We start from the raw sequence: 26,280 nt of genomic DNA, 5'->3' as shown, positions 1-26,280 counted from the left end.
ATGTGATCCGGGCGAGCCACTGGCACCTTATATGGGCGAGCTTCCCTGCGAGCAGCGAGAGAATGGGGAGGTGAAGTGCTTGGCTGTGCTCTGTGGCTCCTTGGTTGCCGGGTACGTGTGCACCGGTAGCTTCGAGCTCTTTGCCTGGGACGCAGCCGACAGGAGGTGGAGCTTCTGCCACGGACAGGAGACAGGGTCGACTCGCGTGCCAGAGCTAGTCGCACTCGACGACACGGGGATTCTTGTGTTTGAGCAGGACCATCTCCTCCTCTTCTCTGCTCTCGACTGCCTGCCTGTGAGAGTGGAGTCTCCAGCTTCCTTGTTCCATCCACGAGGACGCGGCGAGGCGATCGACGCTCTACGATGGCTCCAAGGTGATGGAATTGGAGTTGGACGGGTTGAGGCTCGAGCCGAGGAGTGAGAACCAGGTCGAACTCCGGAAGCATCCAGGTTTACAGCGGGATTGCTGGTAGGGTGTCCAGCTTTGGAAGCGACCTCACCACCCAGCTACTCCACTTGTTGCGTGGTGGAGTTGTGACGGAGCGCGAGTGCCCGGTGTCTAAAGTTGGTGTTGGAGGGTGTTACGGTGATCTGGGGGTGGACGACATGCCGTACGAGTCTCGATTTTGCCAAGCTGATCGTCTCACCTACAAGTTACTCTCGACGTAGCTCTCCTGGTAAGAGGCTATACCCTCTTTTGTCACCAAATGTCTTGGATTGTGGTTGTTTCAGCAATCTGAGCTGCTGGTGTCAAGCGGCTGCGAGTGATCAGAGAACAACATAGATCACGAGGAAAACAATCTGTGTTCTGTGCTCTTTTGACTTGCAGAGGCTGAAACCTTATGTGCTAGCATCTTGCACTGTAACCTGCACACATGTACTTTAGTTTTCATTTTTCCATCAATTTAAATCATCAATCAGCTTCATTTCAACCATTAGGTTCTTCCAAGGCTGATGGTCGTGGACTTTGAATTTAAAGCACTTTGCTGCATTGTTAAGACAATTCGACGTGCCTTTTATGAAGATGCTATGGAATGGAGGCAAGCTTCCAAGAAGTGGGACTTTGAAAGTAGGGAGCGCTGCCTTTTGCAAACAACAAGATTTGATTGAGAGGCTTTTATACATTCATTTCACCAAATTAGTTTCGTTTGTTCTTGCTCATACAGGGGAGCTTTTGGAAAGCAAAGACGCAATACAGGGGGAAATCCTCTGCCTTCGTGGCTGTGAGCCCGCCAACCTTCCTGCCCAGCCTGTGCTTGCCAGCACTGGAGGGCGCGGTCAATGACTGCCCTGAGTACATTGTGTTTTTTGATGCGTGGGAGAAGCTTGCAAGGGAGTATGGTCTGGAGCTGGTCATGCATGCCAATTACCAAGAATTTGCAAGAATTACCAAGTCGTATTCGTTGCCAAACACCAGCTCTTTGTTCACGGGTTTCTTCAAGCTGTACACTGTTGGACACCCCTCCTTAGCTTGTCCAAAACCACCCGCGAGTCCACGGTGGTGCCTACAAGCCATCCGCCCCGCTTTAGCGAGGACGAGATGTTGTACAGGGCTGTACGTGCAGTAGCCTCGTTGGATGCATAATGTATTGCACGCTGGCAGCTGCAAGCGTCATACGGTCCCTCCGCTGTGACATCTTGAGGCAAACGTGACGAGAAACAATCGTACTCCACAAACTTGGCTGTCATAGCTCTTAGGGCTTGAGCTCTCGCCTCGGCCTCCCTGATTTTTTCATGGAGAAGTCCACCCCCAAATATTTGTGCACTCCTAGTCCATCCAGCTTGAAGATGTCGCCTCCTCTACCGCAAGCCAGATCCAAGACCCGACCACCACCGCCACCAATAAAGTCTGACAAAAGACACTGTTTTACTGCATTGTCAAGTTCCTGGAGGCGAATCACGCGACTCTTTGTGCGCTCGTCCCTTGTCTCCGAAAATCATTCACTTTAATTCTTTAACCCTAAACCCTAAACCAGATACAATCCTTTCAGCGCCAGCAGTCTTTTTGACAGCGATTAATCACGGACGAAATGACCTAACATAACTTTCCTTTCCGCAAGAGTTATATATAAGGGAACGAACCTTTTTCTCCCAATGGCTGAGATCAAAGATCCTGTTAGATTCTTTGATCTCAGTACATTACCGATCTGGTTCACCTCCATTCGAATTCGTTGTGATTGTGAGAGACAGTCCAGTAGTCAAAAGAGGCACCTATGCAAGATTGTTATTGGTGAATCCATATTTTCCATGCATCGCATCACTTTGGACTATAGACTTCTTCACAAAAACTGGAATCTCGGTCAATGTGAAAAGATATAGCTTTCACTTGATCCTTTGTCGCTTATAACAAGCTTTCCACTGACGTGTTCTATAAAAAGCTTGCCAGATATTTTTCTCCAAGATTAATTTGCCTTTACAGGGCACCTAAATTGTTGGTTTTTGTCACAAAACCAACAAGTTGTTGTGGATTAACCTCCAAAGGTTTTCTTTGGTTGATTAAACAATTTCTAAGTTGTTTAATTCAACTCGATTAATATATTGGTCTTTTTTTGTTATGAATTGCATTAGGCTACTAACTGACACAAAAACTGGAATTAAACTAGCTGATTTGTTAAATAGTTTAGGGCTGGCCTTTAATTTGTAAGACATAGTGTTGCAAGGGGTGGTATCAACCAGTGTCACCACTATACAAACTTAAGACATTTCTTTTAAAAAATTGCTTATTACCTTGTACACTTTTTGATTCACAGAACTATTTAGCCAACCAACATGAACTAATAGTCCAAAAAATATAAAACACCCTTTGGGAGGTTGGTTTGTGACAAAAAAATTGTAGTTGTGCAACTTATCACAATTGGTCCTCTTCTTTCCCTCTCACGCCTTCCACCGCCTCCCGGTATTTCCTAAAGTAACTTCTTCCACACGATTTTCTCAAATTAAGTGTTTAAATATCAAATATAAGTTATCCTATATGTGCAAAATATGTGTAAATATACTCAGATTGAGTCTATTAGACTTCCAAGGAAGCATTGTTTCTTACATGAGCCACGTACTTCCATGCCAGAAATTGGTAATGCTGTGGCACAATTTAATCTTGTTGACTACAATGTTTTAGGTCTTTTCTTAGATTCTTTAAGAAGATGCAACTTCCAGTAATGGTGAGCGCGTATGGGTGTTGATAATGACACAAAAGCCCTGTTGGAGACCATCCGGAGCAAAATGTGATGCCATGATTCAATATTACCTGCAAAATGGGCATCTTTTCGGCTGAAAGGCCTCAAAGCTGACCAGATCTCTATTTCTGGGATTTAGTCACTGTGGATGAGTGACATCAAATGGCATTTGATGAACAGGCCTTTTACCTCACCAAAATGTACTAAGCTAAAATCCATCGACACACTTTTGTGTTGCAGAATTAAAGAAGTTCTTTAAATATGCCAGAGCTTACTGAACTGCCATGGTTTTTGTCTACGCCCAGAATGGCCACCTCAAGCAAGCTCTTGGGAATTTGAATCCATGGTCACTTGGAACTCGCTCCTCGTGTTTTTTCTCGTCTTAAAACCTGAGCTTGTGTTGGCCAAAAAGGACTCTGTGGTGTGGAACACCATGCTTGCTGCAAAGAGTCTGTTCGATTGATTACCAGAGCTAAACCTTGTTTCTTGGAATGGAGGCGATAGTTTATGCTTTAAAATTTATTTTGACTTCTATTTATGTGAAGGATATTAAGTGGACTTATTTTTGATTTTGTCAGATCTTTTATTAGCTAATAACTTTATTATTTGACAATACTTTATAAAAAAACAATGGAGATGCGCGACTAAGATCACGAAGGAGTGGCTTTTCCTCACTGTCATCTCAGCGATGCGGCAAAGAGAGTGATCGTCTCTAATTGTTAAGAGTCATGTTCACTTAGTTCTGGTTGAGTCTTAAGAGTAGGTACAACTAAATCGATTGAACAAACTCTTGGCCTGGAAGAATCCCCGACACTTTGCATAAGCCGCAAGCATGGTAGACTCCGAAATCCAAGAGCTTGCCCGAGGTGGCATTATGGGCGTAGTATAAGTTAGCTCTGGCATACTTGCAAAGAACCGGCTAGCTTCTTAATTCCGCGTACGCGCGTTGCGTGTAGCATGCTCGGCGATAAGACCAGGTCACCACATGGCATTCGATTGAACAGGCCCTTCGCCTCTTCCAGATGAAGAGTCCAGTCAACACAACATGGTTCCAAGCCATGGTTTGGCATCGCATCGAAGATTCTCTTTGACGCTTGCGAAAACTTCTTTTGCTTCGTCCAAGCCCCCCAGACAACAAAACATATTCCACAAGATTAAGTTGTGCTTTGGCATGTCGTCACTGAATACGTTCTTTGTCTTGTGCCAGTGACCGGTTACTCTACCTGAAGGGAATGCTCGCAGTTAAATTCCTGGCATCCTTTTCTCGTCCAGCCCTGTCCAGGAGATCCACCATGCAGCAGTATTGTTGCAACACTGGCTCCAATCCATCATCACTTTGCATCGAAAGGAAGCATCTCAAAGCGTCCTCCATCTTTCCGCCGTGACTAAATCCCAGAAGCAAGCACGTAAAAGAGATCTGGTCGGATTTGAGTCCTTGCAGCCGCATTTCTTGAAAGAGCTCGCTTGCCAGGTCACGCCTCCCACCTTGACTATATCCTGCTAGCATGGCATTCCACGGCACCACGTCATGCTCGGGCATCTCGTCCAAAACTCTCCTGGCCTTGTCAAGATGCCCGTTTTGTGCGTAACAAGCAAGAATAGCGGTACAAGGCATCACATTTCGTTCCGGAATGCTCTCCAACAGAGCTTTCGCGTCGTCAAGAAATCCCAACCGTCCATACGCGCTCACCATTACTGTCCAGGAGATCAAGTTTCGTTCCTCCATCTTCTCAAAGAGCTTCCTCGCGGAAAACAGATGCCCCAGTTGAGAAAACACCTCCAGCATTGTAGTCGACGAGATTAAATCGTGTCGCGGCATCGAGTCATAGATTTGAGACGCACGCTGCAAATCTCCGGCCTGGAAGTACGCGGCAAGCATCGTGTTCCAAGAAGCAATGCTCCATTCGGGCATCTTCCAAAAGCATCTCTCAAACTCCAGAAGATTCCCGCTGTGGGCATATGCTGCAAGCATCGCGTTCCAGGTGACTAGATCCCTCCGCGGCATTGCCGTAAATACTTGCCACGCGTCTTCCGAGGCATTGTTCTGAGAATATCCACACAGCAAGGCTGTCCAGCTCACCATGTCCCATTCGGGCATGCCACCAAACAGATTCTTCGCCAAGCCCATTTGCCTAGCCTGGGCATACCCTGTCAGCATGCTCGTCCACATCAGCATGTCCCTGTACGGCACGGTTCTAAAAATTTCGGTGGCTCGCGCCAGTTGGCCGTTTTCAGCATATGTCGCCAGCATGGCACCGTACGACACGATATCCTTGTCGGGCATCCTTTGAAAGAGTTCTTGGGCTTCCTCCAGATCCCTAGTTTGGGCATATGCTGAGATCATGATGTTCCACGCGGTTCGGCCTCTCTCGGGCATTCGATCGAAGAGCTCTTGCGCTTGGATCAAACATCCATTCTGCACATACGCCGTGATCATCAAGGACCAGGAGAAGCGATTCTTGAGTCGAATTCCATCGAAGACGGTCCTCGCGCGATCGGGGCTCCCGCATTTCCCATACATCTGGACGAGCAGATTGGAGAGATAGACGCCGAGATGCACTCGATCGCACAGCGAGGAATGCAGCGCTACCGCTTCCGCGAGGCCCCGGCACGATCGAATCAGCTCCTGGGCGTGGAGATCACTCATGAATCAATGGGGATTCTCTGTGCTAGAGTTCTAGGGTTCTTCCTCCTAGGGTTTCTTGTGATCTGGATCGGAGGTGAAATTCTTTCATGTATCGATGGTGATGGCAGCGGCGGGGCTGCTGGCGGCCAGCATTGTGGTGTTCGCGCCGCTCGCCATGGCGGGCTGGCACATCACACGCAACAGGGTCCTCTTCTTCAGCACCATCTTCTTCATCATCCTCGCCGCCGCCGTCCACATTCTTCCCTACGCGCCATCCCTCTCGCGCCTCGTCTCCTCCTTCCACTCCACCATCTCCTCGCTCGTCCTCTCCTCCTCCTCTTCGCCTTCTTCCAATCTCGGCTGCCTCCACTCCCTCTACGCCATCAATTTCTTCGACGATAGCGACGACGAGGAGAAGATCCGCTGGGCCTGGACGAGGAAGAGATCCGCCGCCATCTCTGCCTGCAAGTTCCGAGAGCTCCACAGGGAGGAGGCGCTCGAGTTCCTGTCCGGGACGTGGATTGTCGTGGCTGGCGACTCCCAAGCTCGGTACTTCCTTCTCTCGCTGCTGGAGCTGCTGCTGGAGGATCCGGCGCCATTGAGATCCCAGCTCTTCAAGTTCCACAGTGACTTCTCCCACACCCTGGAAGACGAGCACCTCAGAGTGGATTTCTTCTGGGCTCCATACGCCGCCAACTTAACCAGCAAGCTTCTCGAGCTCCAGCATTCCGGGAATGGATCAGGATCAAGCGCGCGCTCTCGCTCTCCGGACGTGATCATCGCGGGAGCCGGGCTGTGGCACATGTTGCACGTCTCGGATCCATCCGACTACGGCGCCAGCTTGAGAGATTTGGCGGCGGCAGCTCGATCGCTACGCGCGCCACACTTGTTCTGGCTGAATCTTCCGGTGCTGGTGCCCGGGCTTCTCAACACCGCGGCCAAGCGCGAGAAGATGACTGCGCCATTGCTGTCTCGCTACGACGAGGAGCTGGGCAGGAGCAATCTCACGCTCCCCGGCGGGGATTTCAGGGTGTTGGACGTGAAGGAGGTGAGCTCCTTGTGTGGGAGAGGGTGTACGGGCGATGGCATGCACTACGCGAGTGCTGTGTACGGCGCCCTTGTCCAGATAATGCTCCAGACACTTGTGTTGATCAGAACATCTTCGTGATCACGATACAAACGATTTTTTTCCGCTAGTCTTTGGATCAATGTCGGGCCTACAATGAGGATCTCGTAAGAAACTTGTGGCAATCCATCGACACTGTGGTTTCTTGCTGCTCCATCACTGCGATTCCCTGCTGCCCTCCACAGGTCTTCCAAGTTTTTTGTACAGACATTCGCAAGGGAATCAGAGCATCTTGAATGGAATCTCTGTTTCTTTGACCCCACGTTTGAAACAGGGGTGGCGCCACGTTGACTTCAACCGTGGTTGAAGTCGGCTATTAGAGTCTAGTGCGCCTCGGAGCGAAGCCTCACGCAGTTGACATTTGACAATCGCTTCTGTAAATGTTTGTGGCTTGCAGACGTGTTTTTGACTTTTGCTCAAGATCATCAAGGTCAACTGTTTGAGTTTGGTGCCACAGCAAACAAAAGTGCAATCCAACAACACCAGATCAATCCGTCAATTGCGCGGAAAGGAAAAAGAAGATGCAAATCACGTCTCAACCAACATGGTCGGTGTCGTCGACCAAAACCACCGACGGCCAACTTGCCGGCCGCCAATTAGGGTTCATCAACCCATGCGACAATTGTCACGCCCAAATGCCATCTTCCACTATTCTCTTGTTTGCTTACTAAGATTTCTTGCATTTGGACTGGCTTTGCTTGTCCGGGCCTTCTCCATTTTCCTCCTGGAGGTTTGCGCTCTCGTCTTCCACGTAGTGCCTAACCACGCATTATATTAAAATAATCCCGTCATGCAACGCTTCCACGCATCACATTTAGAATAATCCCGTCATGGAACGCTTCCACGTTGTGGCTAACCACGCATTACATTAAAATAATTCCGGGGCATTGTTAAGCACGTCGAGCTACTAAACGAGCGTATCCATACACAACGTGGGCGCACGCCTTACAACACGTGGTTTATGCGCGGGTTATGCTATTTTTAATCGATCGTGCCTCCAAACGTTACCATTTGGACGCCGCTCCAGGGGGTGTTGGAATTGGCCAAATCTAGGTGGGCCACAATTCGCAAGCCCGGCCCTCCACGCGATGTAAAGCAAACAGTGCATGGGACCTGGCCCAAATTTCATGCCATGTCGCACATAGCCGACCTTAGCGAGCGCCAGCCGTCGGATCGACGTGGGCGCGGTAAATCGCCACCGCCGCTGGGAAGGATCCCAGCCGTCAATCGCCGCTCTATTCAACGTATGGGATCATTTATATAGAGAGGGCTTTCTCTCCTTTGCCCATTTCAAATATTTCCCAAGAGGAAGAGGGCCGCCGCCACACGCGCTGCCGCGCAGATTGCTAGCTCTGCTCTGGAGTGAATCGATGTTCTAGCCGCTAGAATCGATCGATCGAGGTACATTTGGCTGCAGGGGTTCTCTAGATTGCGCGGAGGTAGGGTTCTAAAGCAAAGCAAGATCGATGATGCAACGGAAGCCATCGCCGTTTAGCAAGAGGAGGCGACTGGTCATGGCGCTGATGCCGCCGCCTCCCAGTCCCAGCGCGCTCAGCCTCGTCAAGGAGCTCTATAATCTCGCGCAAGAGGTCGGGTTCTACGAGCGGCCGAGGATGATCCAGCAGCGCAATCAGTCCAACATCGTGCGCCGGATCAAGCTCCTCGGCCCTCTGTTCGAGGAGATCAAGGACTGCCATCCAACGCTGCCGCCCTCCGCGGTGTTGGCCTTCCGGGAGCTCCATCTCACGATCCAGAGGGCAAAATTGCTCCTTGACGAGTGCAGGGAAGGAAGCCGGCTATGGTTGCTCATGCAAACACGAAGGGTGTCGGAGCAATTCTACGAGCTCACGCAGGAGATCGCGTCGGAGCTATCCGGGCTCCCTCTTGATCTCTTGGAGATCTCCGTGGAGGTGAAGGAACAGGTGGAGCTGCTTAGATTGCAGTCCAAGCGATCGACGCCCATCTACGAGGCGTCCGACGAGAAGATGCGTGCCGAGGTGTTGGGCATGCTGAGTGAAGTGGAGAGCAAGGAAACGCCCGACGAGGTCAGAGTGAGGAGCTTCTTCGAGAGCCTCCAGATCGACACATGCTCCGAGCTCCAAAGGGAGCTCTATCTTTTGGAGGAGGAGATGGAGAGCTTGTCCACGGGTGGCGACATGGCAGCGCTCATCAGCATCAAGAACTTGATCAGCTTTGGGCGTTACTGCAAGTGCGTGCTCTTCGGCGTGTGCATAGAAGAGACTCTCGAAGTGGAGGCCACCACTGTGGAGGCCAGCAACGACGCAGCGGTACAAGCGACCGGATCCGACGTCCCGGACGAATTCAAATGCCCGATAAGCCTGGAGCTGATGCAAGACCCGGTGATCATCTCGTCAGGCCAGACATACGACCGCGTATCTATCCAGAGGTGGATCGACTCGGGCCACTCGACGTGCCCGAAGAGCGGACAGAAGCTAGCGCACGTCAACGTGATTCCGAATCACGCGCTGAGGAGTCTGATTCGGCAGTGGTGCGAGGATCACAAAGTTCCATACAACTCCCACGCCAGCGGCAACAAGCCAACGCTCTCGGTGGACAATCTCGTGAGCACACGAGCTGCTCTGGAAGCTACAAAGCTCACGGCAGCTTTTCTGGTTGGCAAGCTTGCGTCAGGCCCGCCAGAGGTCCAAAAGCAAGTGGCATACGAGCTCAGGCTGCTGGCCAAATGTGGAACGGACAACCGGGTTTGCATCGCCGAGGCAGGAGCGATCCCGTTCTTGGTGCCGCTGCTTTCATCGCGGGACGCGAAGACGCAGGAGAACGCCATCACGGCCATCCTCAACTTATCCATCTGCGACGCCAACAAGAAGCTCATCGTCTCGGCCGGGGCAGTGGATCCGATCCTGGCGGTGCTCAAGTCGGGCAGCACGGTGGAGTCTCGAGAGAATGCCGCGGCGACGCTGTTCAGCCTGTCCGTGGTGGACGAGTACAAGGTCCTGATCGGCAGCAAGAGCGAAACGTTCACGTCTCTCATCGCGCTGCTGCGAGAAGGGAGCAGCGCGCGGGGGAAGCGCGATGCCGCGACCGCGCTCTTCAACTTGGCAGTGTACCACGGCAACAAAGGCAGGATCATCGCGGCTGGCGCGGTGCCTTTGCTGGTGGAGCTACTCACCGAGGACGCGGACATCACCGACGACGCGCTGGCGGTGTTAGCTCTACTGGCCAGCTCCTCCGAGGGACTCCTGGCACTAAGTGGAACAGGGGCGATTCCTCTGCTGGTGGGACTGCTGAGGATGGGATCGTCCAAAGGGAAGGAGAACTCCACCGCGGTTCTCCTGGCGCTGTGCCGGAGTGGCAGTGACACCATCGTCAACCAGCTGCTCAAGATCTCGGCCACCGTCCCGGCGCTCTACAATCTCATCACGGTTGGGACGCCGCGAGCTAAGAGGAAGGCGAGCTCGCTGCTGAGGATCCTCCACAGGTCGGAGAGGAGCTTTAGCACCGCGCTGAGTGGCGTGACTACCGTCCAGTTGCGGCATTGAGCGTTCGATTTGCGGGAAGAAAAGTTTCGAGAAGATAAGTTTCTAAGCTGTGGACACGGGGGAACAACAAATTTGTACATAGATGATTCTTTTCTCCCCACCAAAAGAAAGAGATTCTTTGCTATGGTCCCTCCATAACGTCAAAGTTTTATTTGTCTTCCATGGTTGTGGTGGATCAATCCCATCGATCGTACATTTTGGGTTTACTTGTGCTCCATGACGATGGCCGCCACCACCTTTTTGTTGCACGCTTGTTGGATTGGATTGAGCCTTCGGAGCGAACGTTCGCGCGAACGAGCTTTTTACTTTTGTGGTCAAGAACACGTTTCGTTGCTTCGTCCAATTCGTAGTGAAGTGAAATTCTTCCCGGGAACTTGGCACTGTGCTTCCAGCTATGGCCGATTCTTCGGCTATAGCGCTACTCCACGAAAGAGTCGTGATTACATCATTCAAGCTTAGGACAGAGACCGTAGTGTCTTAGAGCTGGTGATTCGGCAAACTCTTAACAAAAAAGAATAGAAGTACGTATTTCCACGTAAAAAGCTGTGACTTCATGAAACGCCGACTGGCCAACGTCGATCGAACTGTTTCCTCCTTTTCTTGACTTTCCAAACTTTCCATCACTTGCATGGCCGGTGGATTTAATTCCACGTAGAACACCTCTCTTATTTCACAAAAAAAAAAAAAAGAAGAGTTGCGCAGCGAAAACACCTCACGTTCTTTGCGGCGGCCAGACGATGAGAAAAAGCTGGCCGTAAGAAATAAAGAGAAATAAACGTAGCACCTCTTCCGGCGGTGGTGGATCCTCGTCTATTGCACGGCCATAACTCTCCTCTTGACTTTCCTCTTTGCGAAGATATCCTTCTTGGCATCGAGCAAACCGGACATGGAGAAGCCGTTCTTGAGGGACTCCATGGACGGGAGAGAAGGCCGGCGGTACGCTTTCCCATCTCGGGCCTTCTTCGCGTCGGAATCCAAACCGAGGAGAGCTACTCGACTGGCATCGCCTACGCGAATCGACAGCAGCCTATACAGAAAAAAAACAAAGTTGAATTTCCACTCACAAACCATGCTTTTGTGCGTACCTCAAAGCGGAGCTGCAAAGGATCACAACGCCCAGGTGATTGAGATGCTCTTGCATCGCGCGTTCCGCTCCGTAGACCAGCTGGTATCTCAAGTTTCCGGATAAGCCAAGGAAAGCACCATAGCCGAGAGCACTTGTTTGGACCGAAGGCAAAGGCACCGAAGACTCGTCGCTCGCACCACTACAGACAGGCCAGCCAATGATATGTACATCAGAACCAAACATAAAAGTCTTGGAAACCATACCGCTGCTTTCTCAAAGTAATGCAAGCCTTTGACAATCCCGCTCCAGCAGCTCCAAGGAAGGCACCGAAAAAGCCAAGCACACCTGCCTTGTAGAAAAAGCTGCAGAGCCTCTGCCCCATGTTGTAATTCCGCATGGAGTAGCTCTTGTCGAAGATGTTGTTGGGAAGCTTCTGTAGAACGTTCTGAAACTCGTACTTGAAGGTTGAGCCGTAGGACCTTGTCGGCGCGAGCGACCAAACAACGGCTAAGTTACAAGCCGCGAGAGTGAGGACGTTGCATAGAGCCAAATCCCACTCGTCCTTGATCCTGTGCACAAAAATTGATTCAATCAAACATACACAGAAAAAGAAGAAGAGCGACGAGCTCACCTTTCACCCCGACGCTGGTACTCCCACCAACATCCGTAACCAATGGTAGCGAGTTGCTCCAAGCATATTTTGTAAGGATACCAGCTTGGATCTGCAAGCATTCTGTCAAAAACCAAGACAACAGGCTCAGAAAAACAAAGTTCAGAGAGAAAGAAATGGTAAGTTACAACCTTGGAAGCGATGGAGGAAACAGTCTGTAGAGCGCCCTTGAGAACGTTGGCCTGGCACTCATTGAAAAGAATCTCACGAGTTGCGCGGAGCTCACCAATCCCTTTTGACACAGACAGTCAGACGAGCGAGCGACCATTTAAGCTTTTGCTTACCAGCTCAAAAGCCTGCTTGAAACCAAGAGGCAAGTCACTCATAGTTCGGTACCATTCCTTCATCACTGCCTCCAGGATTTTCCGGTCGAAAATCTGTTTAGGAAGAGAACAAAGTCAGCTTTCTCATTCCAAGGATCTCTCGTACCTCTGGAACAATTATTCGTTTGCCAAAGAGACCATCGTTTCCACCATCTTCTTCTTCGTCACCATCACCGAAATAAGCGTCGTCGTCTCCACCATCGTCGCCGCTATCACCACCGCCATGCCTGTTTCCTTTGCCAATGTTTCCACCATTGTCACCGTCCTCTAGCTGAAAAGAACAACAACATTTTTTTCTTCTTCATCAGCTACGAAAGAATAAAAAAGAGCTCGCTTGCCTGAGGCCTGGACTTGGTCGAAGACGTGGACGAGAGGTCAAGCTTGGATTTTTCCAGCGTCGCGCCACCGCCAAAGGCACCAAATTCCTTCCTCATCACGGGCACCATCGAGGAGGGATTGAGATCGACAGCGTCATTGTCCAGGAATGCCGAAACCCTGCCGCGGCCACCAGCGGCCGCATCAACCCTAATCCCCTGCCTAGCGCACGGGCAAAACCCTGCGAGCGAAACCCTGGAAGGGCCCGGAGCAGCAGCAATCCTCCCGGATGGAGCCGGCGATTGAAACGCTGTGAGGAGCGGCGACGACGAACCTGTGGAGTGGAGAATGTGAGCGTCGGAGGAGGAGGAGGAGGAAGCCGAGACGGGCGCCGATGGAATCGATAGCGCCAGTAGAGGATGCGCCATAGGTCCTCTGGCCAAAGAGATAGAATCCCTCGTGAATATGCGTCTTATACGCTGAGCTGGCGCGCTTTTGCCACGCCAGGCGATCTTGTGCCGCCACGTCATTCAACGTTTTTATACACGCAATCCATGTCATAGAGGTGGAGATCTTTTAGGGGTGAGCTTTACGCCATGTCATAGGCTTATTTTGCCACGTCGGAGAGGGGGAAAAAGCCCTAAAATCTTCTTCTTGATCATGGCGTCGTCTGTGAGAGACGAGGAGGACGACACGGAGAAGCAGGAGCGCGCGCCATTCTTCCAGGGAAGCGGGAGCGTGGCGGATGCTGTCGACCGCCTGCTCGATGGCTCCACGCGCTACCTCACCGCCGTCCACGCCGCATTCATCCGCTTCCAAGAGCCGCCGCCGGCGTCGGTCATCCCCAAGGAATGCCTCCTGTCAGCTCTGCGCCTCTTTCTCCAGGTAAATCTCGCGAAATCCAGTTTTAGATGTCTTTCTTTCGTGAAAATCCGTGCTCTTTGCTTCACGGGCTTGTTGATCTCGTGTTCTCTGTTCTCCCGCGTCTTCTTTTCGTAGTTCACATTGGAAGATTGTTGTACTTCTCGAGCTTTTCCACAGTGGAACCTTCCATTCTGTGTTGTAGAAGCATTCAAGCTCTTTCTTCTCTGGATTTTTTCTTCGATGCTTTGCTTATTTCGTGTTTCGCGTCTTACATTGCAAGATTGTTGTAGTTCTAGAGTGTTTTTCACATTGGAACTGTGTCGTGGAAGCATTGAAGCTCTTTCTCCTTTCTAGGATGCCTTTCTTTTGCAGAACTCCAGGATGGTCTTGCTTATGTTTGAAGCTGGGTTTTACAAATCAGATCCAATTCCTTGCTTGCTTGGTAGTAGTGCTTAGATTCCTTACTGACGATCTTCTATCTCCTTCCAGACGCTCGCGGAAGAACTGGATCCAAAGCCCGGCAAGCTTCTCTTCCGGCCGGTGGAGCAGGAGGACCTGGAAGCGATCCTCGAGTACGACACTTCGCCAGAGATCGTGGACGTGCCAATCGACATCGACAGATTCGAGCAGCTGGCCCGGCGGCTGATCAAGCGGGTAGCTTTGGATCGAGGCAAGAGGCTGGGACTGTTCATGCTGGGCGGCGTCATGCTCGTCCATATGGCCAAGAGCGTCGTCAAGAAAGTCCCGTTCATCGGTGGCCCGCTGGGATGCTTTGTGGACGTTTTGCTTCCAACAACGTTTATCGGCCCGGCAGTGGGAGTCGCAGGAGCAATCTACCTATGATCAACCCATATGTTTATTTTGTACCATAGCAAAAGAAATGATCACAATAAGGTTTTACTCGTAGAATTTTTAAAGATTATGACCATTTAAACTTTGTGAAGGTTGAGAGAAATTTAAATTTTAAATGGTTGTAGGGGATGTCACAAAAAGCTGGAGTAGCTCAGTTGGTCAGAGCGTGTGGCTGTTAACCACAAGGTCGGAGGTTCGAGCCCTCCTTCTAGCGAAGTATAAATTGATCCTTTTTTTTTGGTTGGAGTCGTTTTACTTTTTCTTTTGGGAAGGAAATGCGGCGAAGCGTGGAGCTGGACGATGGCGCGCTCGTCGAAATCTTGTCCAGGGTCGCGGATGCGCGGCGGATTGCGCAGTGCTCGCTGGTGTGCAAGCGATGGCAGGAGCTGCGCTGGGCTGTCACAGGCTTGCATTTCGATTTTAGGGCTCGCAGCAAGGAGGAGGTGAGGGAGAAGGAAGACGTCATCGCCGCTGTGCTCCGCCGCACCAAGAACAGAGCTCCCGGATGCCTCAAGACGCTCAAGGTCTCTCTCAGGTGCGATGAGCCGTCCGAAGCTACCGGGCACTGGCTTATGTGGGCCGATTCCCTCACTGCTCTTTGGCTCGAGGCCACCGTTTCTCTGCGCTGGGGGCCGGCTGTATGGAATTCGGTGCTGCGCTTGGACACTCTCCGGGGCGTCCAGATAGTCGGGAGGTTTTACAGCAAGAACTTGCTGCCGGTGGTGGATGAATCTCCCTTCCAGAGCTTGCGCTACTGCCGATTCTCCAAGGCGATCAACGTGACGAATTTGCTGCTCGAGGCGCTCCTCGCAGCGTCCCCGGCTCTGGAGAATCTGAGCGTCGACTTCTTTGGGGACGTTTCCAGGCCAGCTCTCACGGTCTCGAGCGCCAGCTTGAGAACTCTCAGGCTTTTCGGCTGCTGGAGGGATGGCGATGCGTTCAAGGTGGTTCTCAACGCGCCAAGGCTGGCCAGCTTTGTGTTTGGCAACCTTCCCTCGAGAAGCGCCAGGCTGAGCATCCATTTCCTATCGAAGAACTTGAGCTCGCTGGAGCTCTTCTCCTCCTGCGAGCTCGAGAACCGGTGTGATTTGCTGCAAAGCTTGAGGATAACTGGAAACTGGGCGCTGGAGAATGTTGCGAACGTGTTCCAGTTCACGCCCATGGTCACGGTGCTCCACCTTGGGCTGAGGAGCACTGGAAAGACAAGGATTGACAATTTCCTGGCTCCACTCATCAACTTGAAGAGGATCCATTTCTATGGCCTGGCTATGATGGTATGCTTCATTTTTCTTTCCCTTTTCCTTCTTTTTATGATTCCCTTGGCTCTTGCAGTCGTTTGTAGGAGGAGACATGAGATTAGAGGCGCTCCATGTCCATCTCTGGGCGGACTTGGACTTCCGCTATGCGGCGCCTGATATCAGCTTGTTCAAGGCTTTTCTTGAAGTTCATAAAATCCCGAGTCTGGTGGTACATTGCAAGGAGATGGCAGACCACGAAACGAAGTCCGTCAAGGAGAACTACGAATGCTGGCGAGTTCTATTCGACCTGTTACTCTTCTATCCAAGCCGAGTCACACTCAAGTGCTAAAAGGTGACAAGTTTTGTTCTTGTCAACTGTCTTGTTCTAATTGCCCTGGTTTGCAGGAAACGGAGCCACCACCTTTTGAACAGAATGCGTGGTATGGAGCTCAAGCGATGGCAAGAGCTCCGGTTCGGCTTCTACAGAGCTTTGATGGGTCAACCGCCGCTGGTCAAGAACCTCCGGACTCTCGAGTTTCGTGACACTGGTGTCTCGACTTCGCTTCTCAAGGCACTCTCTTGGCAGCATGCCCTCTATCAGCAGAATTCTCAGTGGTTACACTCACACCCTTGTCAAGCGCAAGCCTTGAAATCGTAGTGTTTGTATGAGTGAGTGATTGTGGAAGCCCTGAGGTTGAGCATTCTTATGTTGGAAGTGAGAAGCGTGAGAATCTGTTTGCTCGCCCATTATGTTGGAAGTTGGAAAAGTGAGAATCTGTGGTGATTTGCACTTTCTTGCCTTCTGTAGTCCTAACTGCTGAGGATTTGTGGAGACTGGAACCTGATGAGATGATCACCCAGGGTGACAAAACTCTGCCGCAAGCTCAGATGAGTCCTGATCTTGTGATCGCTCCATTGCTCAGGCTAAAGGCAGTCCACTTGGACTGTGCTTCTAGAAAGCTACTTTGATCACAGGATACTCACTAGCAGTCCTCCGTTGTGGGAACTCATCCATACGTCAACTGGTTGAGAGCATGCGAGCATGCGGCACGATGAGAAGAGGGACGTGAGATGGAGCTGTCGCTACAGAGCGACGATCCATTTCTGGGTGAATGTCCCAATATCACTCCTCGTGGTTTTGCTTCGGGATGCTCGAGTCTGAAGGCTTGACTGCAAAGACGTGGCTCACTGGACGTTTAAGGCGGACTACCTGGGTTGGCGTGCTTTGTGTGATCTGCTGCTACTTTATCTCAGTCGTGTCTCCGTGTCAAGAGAGAGCTACTGGAGCAAATAGGTGGTACAAGGAAAACATGCCCTTCACAATTTGCTACCACAGAAGTTGTAGTCCAACCAGAAACTTAACCAACAAACGGTGTGGACAGACTACAAATATTTGTTATACATGGAGCCAGGATGAGCTGATTAATGTGTGCAAGCTCACACCAGCAATCACAGGACTACACCTTTATGCTGGAAGAGAAGATGAGCCTAACACCACTGCTAACACCACTAGTCAAGCTAAAGACGCTTCATTTGGATTGTGTTTCTTTGGAGGTTTTCCAGGCAAATGCCTCTCAGCCACCTGATACCTAAGATTAATGTCATTTATTAGTTTTATTTGTATTTGTTAAAAAAAAAAACTTTAAAGCGTCAAGGTTTTCTCAATCTTGGAGAACATAAAAACTCTAACATAGGGTAGTTTATTCACGTCCATGGTCATCTCCTGTTCCTCAATCTAGCTCAAATCGCCTCTAAATGCAAGCCACATCTCTTTGCAGGATAACTCCCATAAATCAAATTCAAAGGCCACTTATCTCGCTGGATACTTCAAGCTCTAGCGCTCTATCACAACAAAAGAATGGTTCTCCGAACGAACAGATCGATCCGTGGCTCTAGCACAGCTGTCTTCTCTCGGCCTCTCGTGTAGCGTTGCCACAAGATCACAAGCTTAGGCAATCCTCCTCTTCATTGGACTTTGGCAGATGTCGCTTCCAGGTGATCTAGCTGTGATGATGAGTGTTCTCTCAAGGGTGGAGTGTTAGAATGGGAGGAGTGGCAAAGGCAATAGAACTGATCTTTCTACTGTGTGGAAGCAAAAAGATGTCATTGTTATTCTAGATAGGTTTAAATGTAATCTAGAAAAGGATTTATATTATTAAGAATATATATATATATATATATATATATATATATATATATATATAGTATAACCAAGTAATAAAATAATTTGCTGCACAATTATTTAAAAATCCAATTGATCAATTGGATATTTATAATTTATAAACACAAGATTAATATTATTAATGTAATATAGTAGAATAAACTAGAATTTACTAGGAAGTGTTTAAGAAAGTTTATGAATTATAAATATAAGATTAATATAAATAAATAAAAACTATTAGATGTTAGAATATCCCAGAATATCCAAGCATATTCTAGATATATTCATTACAGGTTTTCTTAAGCAAACCAATATTAAATATTAGTTATCTACGATTTATAATGTTAATATCTATGGCAACCATAAAAACTAGTTTCCAAATTTATTAATTGATAAAATTAGGTTAAATTGAAAAGGTAAAACCAATAATAGAAAGACAAATTTAATATAAATAATAAAATGAAAATATTAAAACTTATAAAAATAATATACAAGAACAAATATGTTATTCAAATAGACAAGCATTTTTATTTTTATTAAGTTATAAACTGGCATGCGAATCTTTCAAAACGGTATTACAGTCACTAAATCATTTCCATACGCTTCTATCCCACCGCTCCGTCTGCTCATCTGAAAATGAGCACGCTTAAGATCGTACGCTAGGAGATGCCGAAAACAGAGTAGGGTTTGTAAGAACATGAAAGACGGCTGTAAAGAGACGTTGTTTCCTATGCTTATATCTATGGCCAGAACGGACAAGACCGCACGGCGCTGGATTTGTATGGACCTTGTGAAGTGAAGGTAACGTTGGTCAGTGCTTGTAACGTGATCGGGGAATGCCATGCCAGGATCGTTTTAGCAGCTCAATTTATTTCTATCTGAAAACGGCGAGCTCATCTGCCAGCATTTCGGCACTAAGCCGAGGCTGAGCTCGTTGCATGAAACGAAAGAAACAGTCGTAATGCTCAGAGGATGGTAGCAGCGAGAAATCATCAATCATCGCAACAAAGCATCCTCGAGCTTCGTCAGGCGAGTAACCGGCACTGGAACACGCAGACAAAACCACTAGAAACGTTACGGAAGAAGGATCAACACCTTGGAGGATCATGTAAGGGAGAATCTCGAGTGCTTCCCTGCTGTGATCGTTCCTAGAACAAGCGGACATCAAGGTGGTGAAAGAGAACTCGTCCGGTCGTCCCAGCCGAGAGAATGCTTCCTTCGCTTGTATCAAACTCCCGCAGCACCCGTACATGTGAATCAGAGCATTCAAAACTTTGGTGTGTCTCTTGTACTTGGATCGACGGATTCTCCTGTAAACGGCTTCTCCCTGCTGGATCGACGCTAAAGTCGCACAAATCTCGAGCATGGTAACGAAGGTAGCCTCATCCGGATCGATCCCCTCGGCCTCCATCCGGTGGAAAAGTTTGATCGCTTCTTTACCCTGCCTATTCTTGCCGTAGGCATCGATCATCGCATTCCAGGACACCACATCACGCTTTGGCATGTCCAAAAATACGTCCTTGGCATTCTCAAATCTCCCGTGTTTTACAAATGCCGTTAGAATCGAGTTCCAGCACAGGATGGTTTTGTGTGTGATGTTGTCAAACATGAGCTTGGCTTGATCGACTTCACCGCGCTGGGAGTAAGCGCGCATCATCACAGCGTAGAGCACGGAGTCTCGCTGCTCGCACTCATCAAACAAGAGCTTTGCTTGCTCAAAGTCTCCATTCTGGGCGTAAGTAGAGATCATACTCGTGAGTGCTGTGATATCTTTGCGTGGCATTTGATCGAACAGGGTCTTTGAGGAGGCTATGTCGCCAGCCTTGGAATAAGCTTTGATCATGGCTGTCCAAGCTTTGGAATCCTTGATAAGGATTGAGTCAAACACTTCTCTAGCCTCCTTCATATGCCCATTTTGAGCATATGCTGTGACCATCACTGTGCAAGCAATGGTGTCACGTTTTGGAGCTCGATCAAACAGAATCTTTGCTTCGGCTATGTTGCCACCCTCTGCATACGCTTGTATCATCGTTGTCCATGTAACCACGTCCTTCTTATCAGTGCTCTCAAACAGGCTGCGAGCTTTGTTCATATGCCCGCTTTGGGCATACGCTGAAATCATGGTGTTGTATGATGTCGGAGATGGATTTCTTATCTGATCAAGAAGCTCTCGTGCCTCTAGCAGGTATCCTTTTTTTGAAAATGCCGTTAGAAGCGCGTTTGCTGAGATGGTGTTCTTGTCTGGCATGCTGTTGTAAAGAGCTTTGGCGTCTCGCAGATGCCCGTTTTGGGCATACGCGGCAACCAGCATTGTCCAAGAGAAAATATTGGGGTCCTTGAGATCGTCAAAAGTCCAGCGGGCTTCTTCGAGGCTGCCACATTTCCCATACGTTTCTATCAAGATGTTCCAGAGGAATCTGTTTTGGGGGTAGCCGCTGTTTGTGATTTGGAAATGCAAGCGCTTTGCTTGCTTAAGATCTTTCTTCTTCCCACACGCTCGAAGCTGCCGAGCAAAGAGTAGTGTATCGGGATGTTCTTCCTCTTCCTCAACATCCACCGTATGCCGGTGCGCAAGCGTGAAGAAATTTGCGACGCTCATGGCTGAAAGTAAGGCTTATCGCCCTGCAGATCCCCGCCAGTCATTCTATCCGTGTTTTCCTCTAGAACCACGAGAATTTGGCGCATGGAGCATTACGCCCTATAGCATTCTCTACTTTGCCTCCCCTGTGAGAGTGGCTATACCTCCACTGATCATTCGTAATGACAATTGAGGTATGAAAAATACCTACAAAATGTAAAGGGTTTAATATACAAAACATAATACTATAATTATTATTTTAAAAAGTTCTTCATAAAAATTAATATTATTAACTGAATGTATAAATAAAATATAGAAACGTATATATTAATTAGCCCAAAAACCCTAACTTAACAGTTATCAAAATTCTAAGCTAATACATCATAACTATACACTTGATTAATGAATTTAGATTTGGAATGAGGCATTGGTGGATGGGTTGAGTAGTTTTTGAATTAAACTCACAAGCTGAGCTCAAGTCAATAAAAGTCAACAAAAGTCAAAGTAAGTCAATTTTTTAATTAGTTTACTTTAGAAATGGTAATTTACTTTGATTATTCTTGTGGCTGTAAGATATGAGAAATCTACATTTGTGCTATGTTGCAACTCTTCCACAATGAGTGAAACAGCACAACAATATAGATTTATAAAACCTCATAGCAGAAGGAGCATGTGTGGTTCAAGAAACTCACCATGTGTAAAACACATCAGACAAATGCAAGAGACGCAATCCAGTAAGTCCTTGGTGCTCACAGACAATTGATCCCTCTTGGCTTGGGATTCATAGATGGAGGCAGCAACATCTTTACCAATGACATCTAATCCGCAAACTACCACTACAAGAGCAACTTTGATATCATCTGTCATAACAACTTCTCTAAATTCAGTAAGAATTATGTATTTTAGAATGTTAAAATAATATTTTATTTTATTTTATTTTTTTAGTCTTCCTGATATTATTTTCTTAAAATGTCCATGCCATCAAGCCCCTTGGGGAGCCCCTTCTTGGCTCATTGGAATACTGATCATGACGAGAAACAAGAATAGGGATTGATTGGTCAACTCTCTTATATGCGTTGGTTGCAAGAAATTATTCATTTATCTCTCCTGATCCTAACAAGTCTCTACTATGGTCCTGGATTTATCGCGACCTTTGGTACCAACCTCAAGTATCTCCAGTCCTGAGCAGCGTCTTTATCCTTCTATGGATCATGTATGCTCAATAGTAAGCATTCTACAATCTCAAGACGCTCGAAACTGAATGGATGATGTAACTTGATCGAACATGGTCTTTGAGGACGGTTTGGCTAGAGCTCTTCGACTCGATTTACTACAGGATTCCAGAGCTTGCACAGATCCGAGCATATTGCTGTGCAAGCAATTCTGTCACGGTTTGATGCTCGATTAAATGCTTGCATATCAGATCACAACTCAAAACCCTCTTAAGGTCCCAACGTTTTCTCCTCATGGATAGCTTGTAGCGGATGCCCTAAAAGGGCATCTCTGAGACGTTAATGCTTTTTACAACATGCCAGCGACGGGCAACATCTCAACAAACGCGCTTCTATTTAAGATTTTGCAAGGAAAGATACTTGTTAGAAGATGAGAAGTGCATCTCCAACAACAAGGCACATAAACATCTATGTCGGGATGTTTCCTCTTCCTCCCAATAAAATGTATGCTGGTGGTTATCAAGGAGCTCTCCCTGTTTCGTCTAGAACCGGGAAAAGCTAAAATGCCCATTTCAGGCATATGCCAAGCAGGAATTTCCGCCAATTAAGATCTTTTAAATTTCAAAGAACTTATCGTTTGATTTTGGACGTTAATATACATACACATGTAAGAAATCCTCGCGGGTGTTTTGATCTTCTGCGCACAGGCTTTTCTAGATGCCAAGTAAAACGTAGTATAAAAGAGTTATAGGCAGTGCCACTAGCATACCGAAGATCACACTGTTTGCAAGAAAGCTCAAGTTAAAGAACGAAAAGAATAGAAAGAGAGACTCACGCCGTGCTGAGAACATCTGGATGAACATTATATTCTTTCGCAAAAACGAACGGCACGATTCCTTGAGGTAGAGCTGCCTGGTATCAATACAATAGAAAGATGAATTTTTAATTTTTTTATAAAAAAAAACTATATACCTGGACAATGGCCGCTCGAAGATCCAGCTTTCTTAACCCCACAGCGATGGACGCCACAGACATGATAGCCGGGCTACAGAAAAATCTGAGCAACATTCCAAACATTGCCATGGAAGTTCCACAGGCCAAAATTCTCGGTTGCAGCGCCATGAAAAGTCCTACACAAAAGATTGAGCATCAGTGTTGGAAGATTTTGAAAGAAATAGAGAAACTTTACACACACCTAGACTGAACATAGCCATCCCCAAGCCAGCATCCGAGAGAATAGTGATGGACTTTTCAATGAGTTTCGGCGCCTTGACATTCCACCTAGAAAAAATCTACAAGAGCTTCAGTCAGGCAAGAAAGTAATTTCATAGTCTATAAGTAGCTATCAAAGAGGAATGAGGGAATGAACTCGAGCTTGCTACAAGTACCTGAAAGAGACGAGAGCCCAGACCAAGCCGATGAGACTCGAGTAAGTGTTTGGATTCCTCACGAGTTTTCTCCACACCATGTCAAGGATGAGCCTAGTCATGACTGTTGCTGGAGGCATTGCTTGATTCCCTTCTCCAGTACCACCACCATTCAAGTTTGGAGTTTTTGGAGCAAGCTCCACAGTGGAGCTCGATTCTAGCTTCGCAAGATTCGGCTCAAGCTTATCGGATGGATCATACGCACCGTTTCGATCAGCAAAGCTGAATTCCTGGTGCAAGTACTCTGGAACTCGGTCCCTCGTATCTAAACCATTGCCAGAAACAAGGGAAAGTGTAAGAACTAACAAGGAACAAGTTGTGAAACACTTGCCTTCCACTTGACCATCATCAGAGACGACGACCAGTTTGGTTTCTTTTGGATCAAACTTGGCTCCATCTCGGGCATTGAAGTCGGTTCCACCGAAGACATGCAAACCCTTCTCGGACGTTGGGGAAGCGCTCGAGCTCCACACAAACATATGAAGCTCTTTGGCGTCGTAGTCAGCCGATTTTCCCTGTGGAATCCCTTGCAAAACATTGGTGGCACTGTTATCTTTGCCTGTGGTGCTGGAAATGTTATTGTTCGCCACCTTTTTGGGGAGCTGCATGGATGGCGATGGCGAGTACGCTCCCAAAACCTTGCTCGTGTTGTTGCTATTGTTGCTATGGTGGTGGTGGTGGTGGTGGAATCCATTGCTCTGATCCTCCTGGAAGCTCAGGCGATTAGCAGTGATCCCGGATTGATTCAGGAGCCCCGTGGACATTCCCTCGTGTGCGTGGTGATGCAAAGGACTCCCCCCAGCGTGATGCCCAGTGCTCGCTCGTCCAAATATGTTGGAGCTCATCAAGCTCGAGTTCCCGCCGCCGCTCATGAGATACGCGTCCCCGCGGGTGAAGCTCGAGTCGCGGGGGGTCATATTCCGCGAAGAATGCAGCGAGTAGATCTCGGCCCCGGTGAGATTGGAGGGGCGGGGAGTCCCCGCCTTGCTCGAGAACATCGATGCCATGGGCGATCTCGCGGTGCTGTTGAGATTGAACTGGCCAGCGCCGAAGTTGGAGTTGAAGTGATGCATGGAGGCCGAGGAGAACCTGGCGGACTGCGCGGAGGAGGTGGACTTGCGGACCTTGACGTGGATCCGGCCGTCGTCGCCCACCTCGGCCTCGGTGAGCACGGGCTGGTCGCGGCCATCGAGCGAGATCACGTCCGAGTCCACCTTGAAGGAGACGATGGAGGCGGCGGTGTCGGGGAATTGCTCCAGGATGAGGATCTTGGCGCTGCGGTACTCGTACATGACGAGGAGGAGCGTGTACCAGACGATGCACTGGAGAACCACGGCCTGGACGACGAGGCTGCCGTGCTTCTCGCCATACATGGCGTAGAGGAGGGGAATTCCCATCACCAGCGTGTTGGGCAGCGTCGCCACCATGAAGTGCGTGATGACCCACTCGAAGCTGGCGCGCGACGAGTAGCGCGCCCAGATGGCGAGGACGAGCATCACGGCCGCCTTTTGGATGGCGTCGGCGGCGATGAACTGGGGGTTCATGAGGTAGGGGTTGTTCTTGGAGATGATCTGGAAGGAGAGCAGTGGCACTGCGAAGAGCGCCACGAATCGATTGATGCCCGAGCACTGCTCGGGCGTGAGGATCCCCCACCAGCGCACGGAGCCGTAGGCCAGGATCATGGCGACGTAGAGCGGCACCACAGCGGCCATGACTTGGTAGAAATCGCCCCCGCTAATCATCTTTCCCGGGCGAGTGGGAAATCCTTCGCGGACGAGAGAGAGAGAGAGAGAGAGAGAGAGAGAGAGAAGCTCTGCTTTCTCTGTTTTCTAGTTCTTGGGCAGTGAATTCGAGGATTGCGGCCCCCTGCGAGCCGGATTTTGAAGCAATCGATCGGAGAGCTATCTAGGAAGCAATGCGGGCACAGTTTACCTCGGGAATTTGAGCTGTCTAGCGCTGCTGTCCATCGATTTGCCGACGAAACAGGATTGAACAGCTCCCCTCTCTGGGCATATAGGAGCAATCAACCATCTCAGGCGACAAGGCTAGGAACTACACAGGGGTTTCTAATGCGAATCGCAGCCGGCAACAAAGATCTCTCACACACCGGGGGTGTTCCTCCTCCGACCTCATGGTCAATCCAATGTGGGTGCGTGAGATTGATTGATTGATGGAGATGGGCAGCGCGACACGCCAAACAAGAACACAGTGCGCTCGAAGAATCCAAAGGTCCAGTAGCAGTAGTAGCGCGAGCAGCAGCAGCAGCAAATCTCACAAAGAAAAGAAAAATGCGCGACGAAGAGAGACCTAAAAGAGAAAAGATGGGAAGAGCCCACTAGCTAGGAGTATGCTATACACTCACTCACACTACACTTGGGAGTGATAGTGGTATCGGAATGGGCCACTGGCCACTGGCCACTGGGTCAGTGGGCACTGGCACATGGGCCTGACTGGGGCCGTACGCTGGCCACTTTGTCGCCCCAGTTTCGTACACAAGCCCCCTCGCCCTATCATGGGTGGTGAAATCTCGCTGTGGGGAGCCAGTGTTTCTCATCGAATCGATCCATCGGATAAGAAGGTATTGGTTATTTCTTTCCCCATTTTTTCTTTATTTTTTACACGGCTGGGCTGTAGCCTGATCCAAGTACATTTGCTCGCGATGTTTTGGAAATTTCGTAACCGAAGCCCCTTTGTTTGGAACAGATATCTCTCTGCCATAAAGCTGTGCTGCCACATTATTTTAAATCGATCTCTCTTTCGCCACCTCTTGAAAGCTAGATGGGCTTTTCTGCTTGGGGGTTGGGTGTCAATCGTCTGCGCACATAACATACATGTAAGTGTGAAAGGAAAGGTGGCGGGATTGAAATATTTGCAGCTTGTGTTCCTCTATGAATTCTCTTTTCTCTGGTTGGTTGGTACGAAAATTGCTAGCTGGGAGGCAATCACTGCAAACATCCGAATAGTAATACATGGTTTTCGAGTCTGGTGGAGGCATGGGACCAGCTGTGATCACCTATGTGATCAAGAAAGCCACACTCTCTTCCTTCTTTTTTGCTTTGTACGATGTACATGGAGATCATATGGTTCCATTGGGGGTGATTTAAGTATATATCTCAGAGATACTGTCAGCTTTAGATCGACACTTCAAGACTCTAAGCGAGCTCTTAA

The 26,280-nt window shown here is 48.9% G+C and overlaps 8 protein-coding genes and 1 non-coding gene across 10 annotated transcripts; 5 read left to right on the top strand and 4 right to left on the bottom strand.

Moving 5' to 3' along the window:
- Positions 1-4,392: 4,392 nt before the first annotated feature.
- On the bottom strand, positions 4,393-5,820 carry LOC112348103 (pentatricopeptide repeat-containing protein At4g02750-like). Its single transcript, XM_024680167.1, has 2 exons — positions 5,600-5,820; positions 4,393-5,491 (listed from the first exon to the last, which is right to left on the bottom strand). Exons 1-2 carry the CDS (start codon positions 5,818-5,820, stop codon positions 4,393-4,395), a joined length of 1,320 nt encoding a protein of 439 aa, XP_024535935.1.
- A 94-nt stretch (positions 5,821-5,914) lies between these two features.
- LOC9629081 lies at positions 5,915-6,967 on the top strand. The gene has a single exon (XM_002975175.1). It carries the CDS (start codon positions 5,915-5,917, stop codon positions 6,965-6,967), a length of 1,053 nt encoding a protein of 350 aa, XP_002975221.1.
- A 1,256-nt stretch (positions 6,968-8,223) lies between these two features.
- On the top strand, positions 8,224-10,631 carry LOC9638160 (U-box domain-containing protein 1). The gene has a single exon (XM_002975174.2). It carries the CDS (start codon positions 8,392-8,394, stop codon positions 10,444-10,446), a length of 2,055 nt encoding a protein of 684 aa, XP_002975220.1. The 5' UTR covers positions 8,224-8,391; the 3' UTR covers positions 10,447-10,631.
- Positions 10,632-11,021: 390 nt separating this feature from the next.
- Positions 11,022-13,280, bottom strand: LOC9629080 (protein RETICULATA-RELATED 1, chloroplastic). Its single transcript, XM_002974993.2, has 8 exons — positions 12,844-13,280; positions 12,612-12,776; positions 12,467-12,559; positions 12,314-12,414; positions 12,144-12,245; positions 11,776-12,081; positions 11,532-11,711; positions 11,022-11,473 (listed from the first exon to the last, which is right to left on the bottom strand). The coding sequence occupies exons 1-8, from the start codon at positions 13,246-13,248 to the stop codon at positions 11,257-11,259; spliced, it is 1,569 nt and encodes a 522-aa protein (XP_002975039.2). The 5' UTR covers positions 13,249-13,280; the 3' UTR covers positions 11,022-11,256.
- Positions 13,281-13,441: 161 nt separating this feature from the next.
- Positions 13,442-14,618, top strand: LOC9629079. The gene is made up of 2 exons (XM_002975173.2): positions 13,442-13,705; positions 14,174-14,618. The coding sequence occupies exons 1-2, from the start codon at positions 13,481-13,483 to the stop codon at positions 14,525-14,527; spliced, it is 579 nt and encodes a 192-aa protein (XP_002975219.1). The 5' UTR covers positions 13,442-13,480; the 3' UTR covers positions 14,528-14,618.
- A 58-nt stretch (positions 14,619-14,676) lies between these two features.
- On the top strand, positions 14,677-14,750 carry TRNAN-GUU. Its single transcript has one exon. It is a non-coding gene; the product is annotated as a tRNA-Asn (tRNA).
- Positions 14,751-14,811: 61 nt separating this feature from the next.
- LOC9638159 lies at positions 14,812-16,581 on the top strand. The gene is made up of 3 exons (XM_024680166.1): positions 14,812-15,810; positions 15,869-16,126; positions 16,180-16,581. Exons 1-2 carry the CDS (start codon positions 14,812-14,814, stop codon positions 16,121-16,123), a joined length of 1,254 nt encoding a protein of 417 aa, XP_024535934.1. The 3' UTR covers positions 16,124-16,126; positions 16,180-16,581.
- Positions 16,582-18,642: 2,061 nt separating this feature from the next.
- On the bottom strand, positions 18,643-20,667 carry LOC9638158 (pentatricopeptide repeat-containing protein At4g02750). The gene has a single exon (XM_024679903.1). It carries the CDS (start codon positions 20,532-20,534, stop codon positions 18,810-18,812), a length of 1,725 nt encoding a protein of 574 aa, XP_024535671.1. The 5' UTR covers positions 20,535-20,667; the 3' UTR covers positions 18,643-18,809.
- A 1,612-nt stretch (positions 20,668-22,279) lies between these two features.
- LOC9638157 (probable auxin efflux carrier component 1b) lies at positions 22,280-25,477 on the bottom strand. Of its 2 annotated transcripts, XM_024679900.1 has the most exons (7): positions 25,045-25,462; positions 23,444-24,978; positions 23,074-23,377; positions 22,881-22,966; positions 22,658-22,815; positions 22,521-22,597; positions 22,280-22,465 (listed from the first exon to the last, which is right to left on the bottom strand). In XM_024679900.1, exons 2-7 carry the CDS (start codon positions 24,852-24,854, stop codon positions 22,399-22,401), a joined length of 2,103 nt encoding a protein of 700 aa, XP_024535668.1. In that variant the 5' UTR covers positions 24,855-24,978; positions 25,045-25,462; the 3' UTR covers positions 22,280-22,398. The 2 variants fall into 2 exon arrangements, with proteins under 2 accessions (XP_024535668.1, XP_024535670.1); XM_024679902.1 differs by lacking the exons at positions 22,280-22,465; positions 22,521-22,597 and having other exon boundaries at positions 22,704-22,815; positions 22,881-22,977; positions 25,045-25,477.
- Positions 25,478-26,280: the final 803 nt, after the last annotated feature.

Source organism: Selaginella moellendorffii, unplaced genomic scaffold (assembly GCF_000143415.4).
Source record: "Selaginella moellendorffii unplaced genomic scaffold, v1.0 SELMOscaffold_26, whole genome shotgun sequence".
Taxonomy (NCBI): Eukaryota; Viridiplantae; Streptophyta; class Lycopodiopsida; order Selaginellales; family Selaginellaceae; genus Selaginella; species Selaginella moellendorffii.
This window is presented reverse-complemented; position numbering and strand designations above follow the sequence as displayed.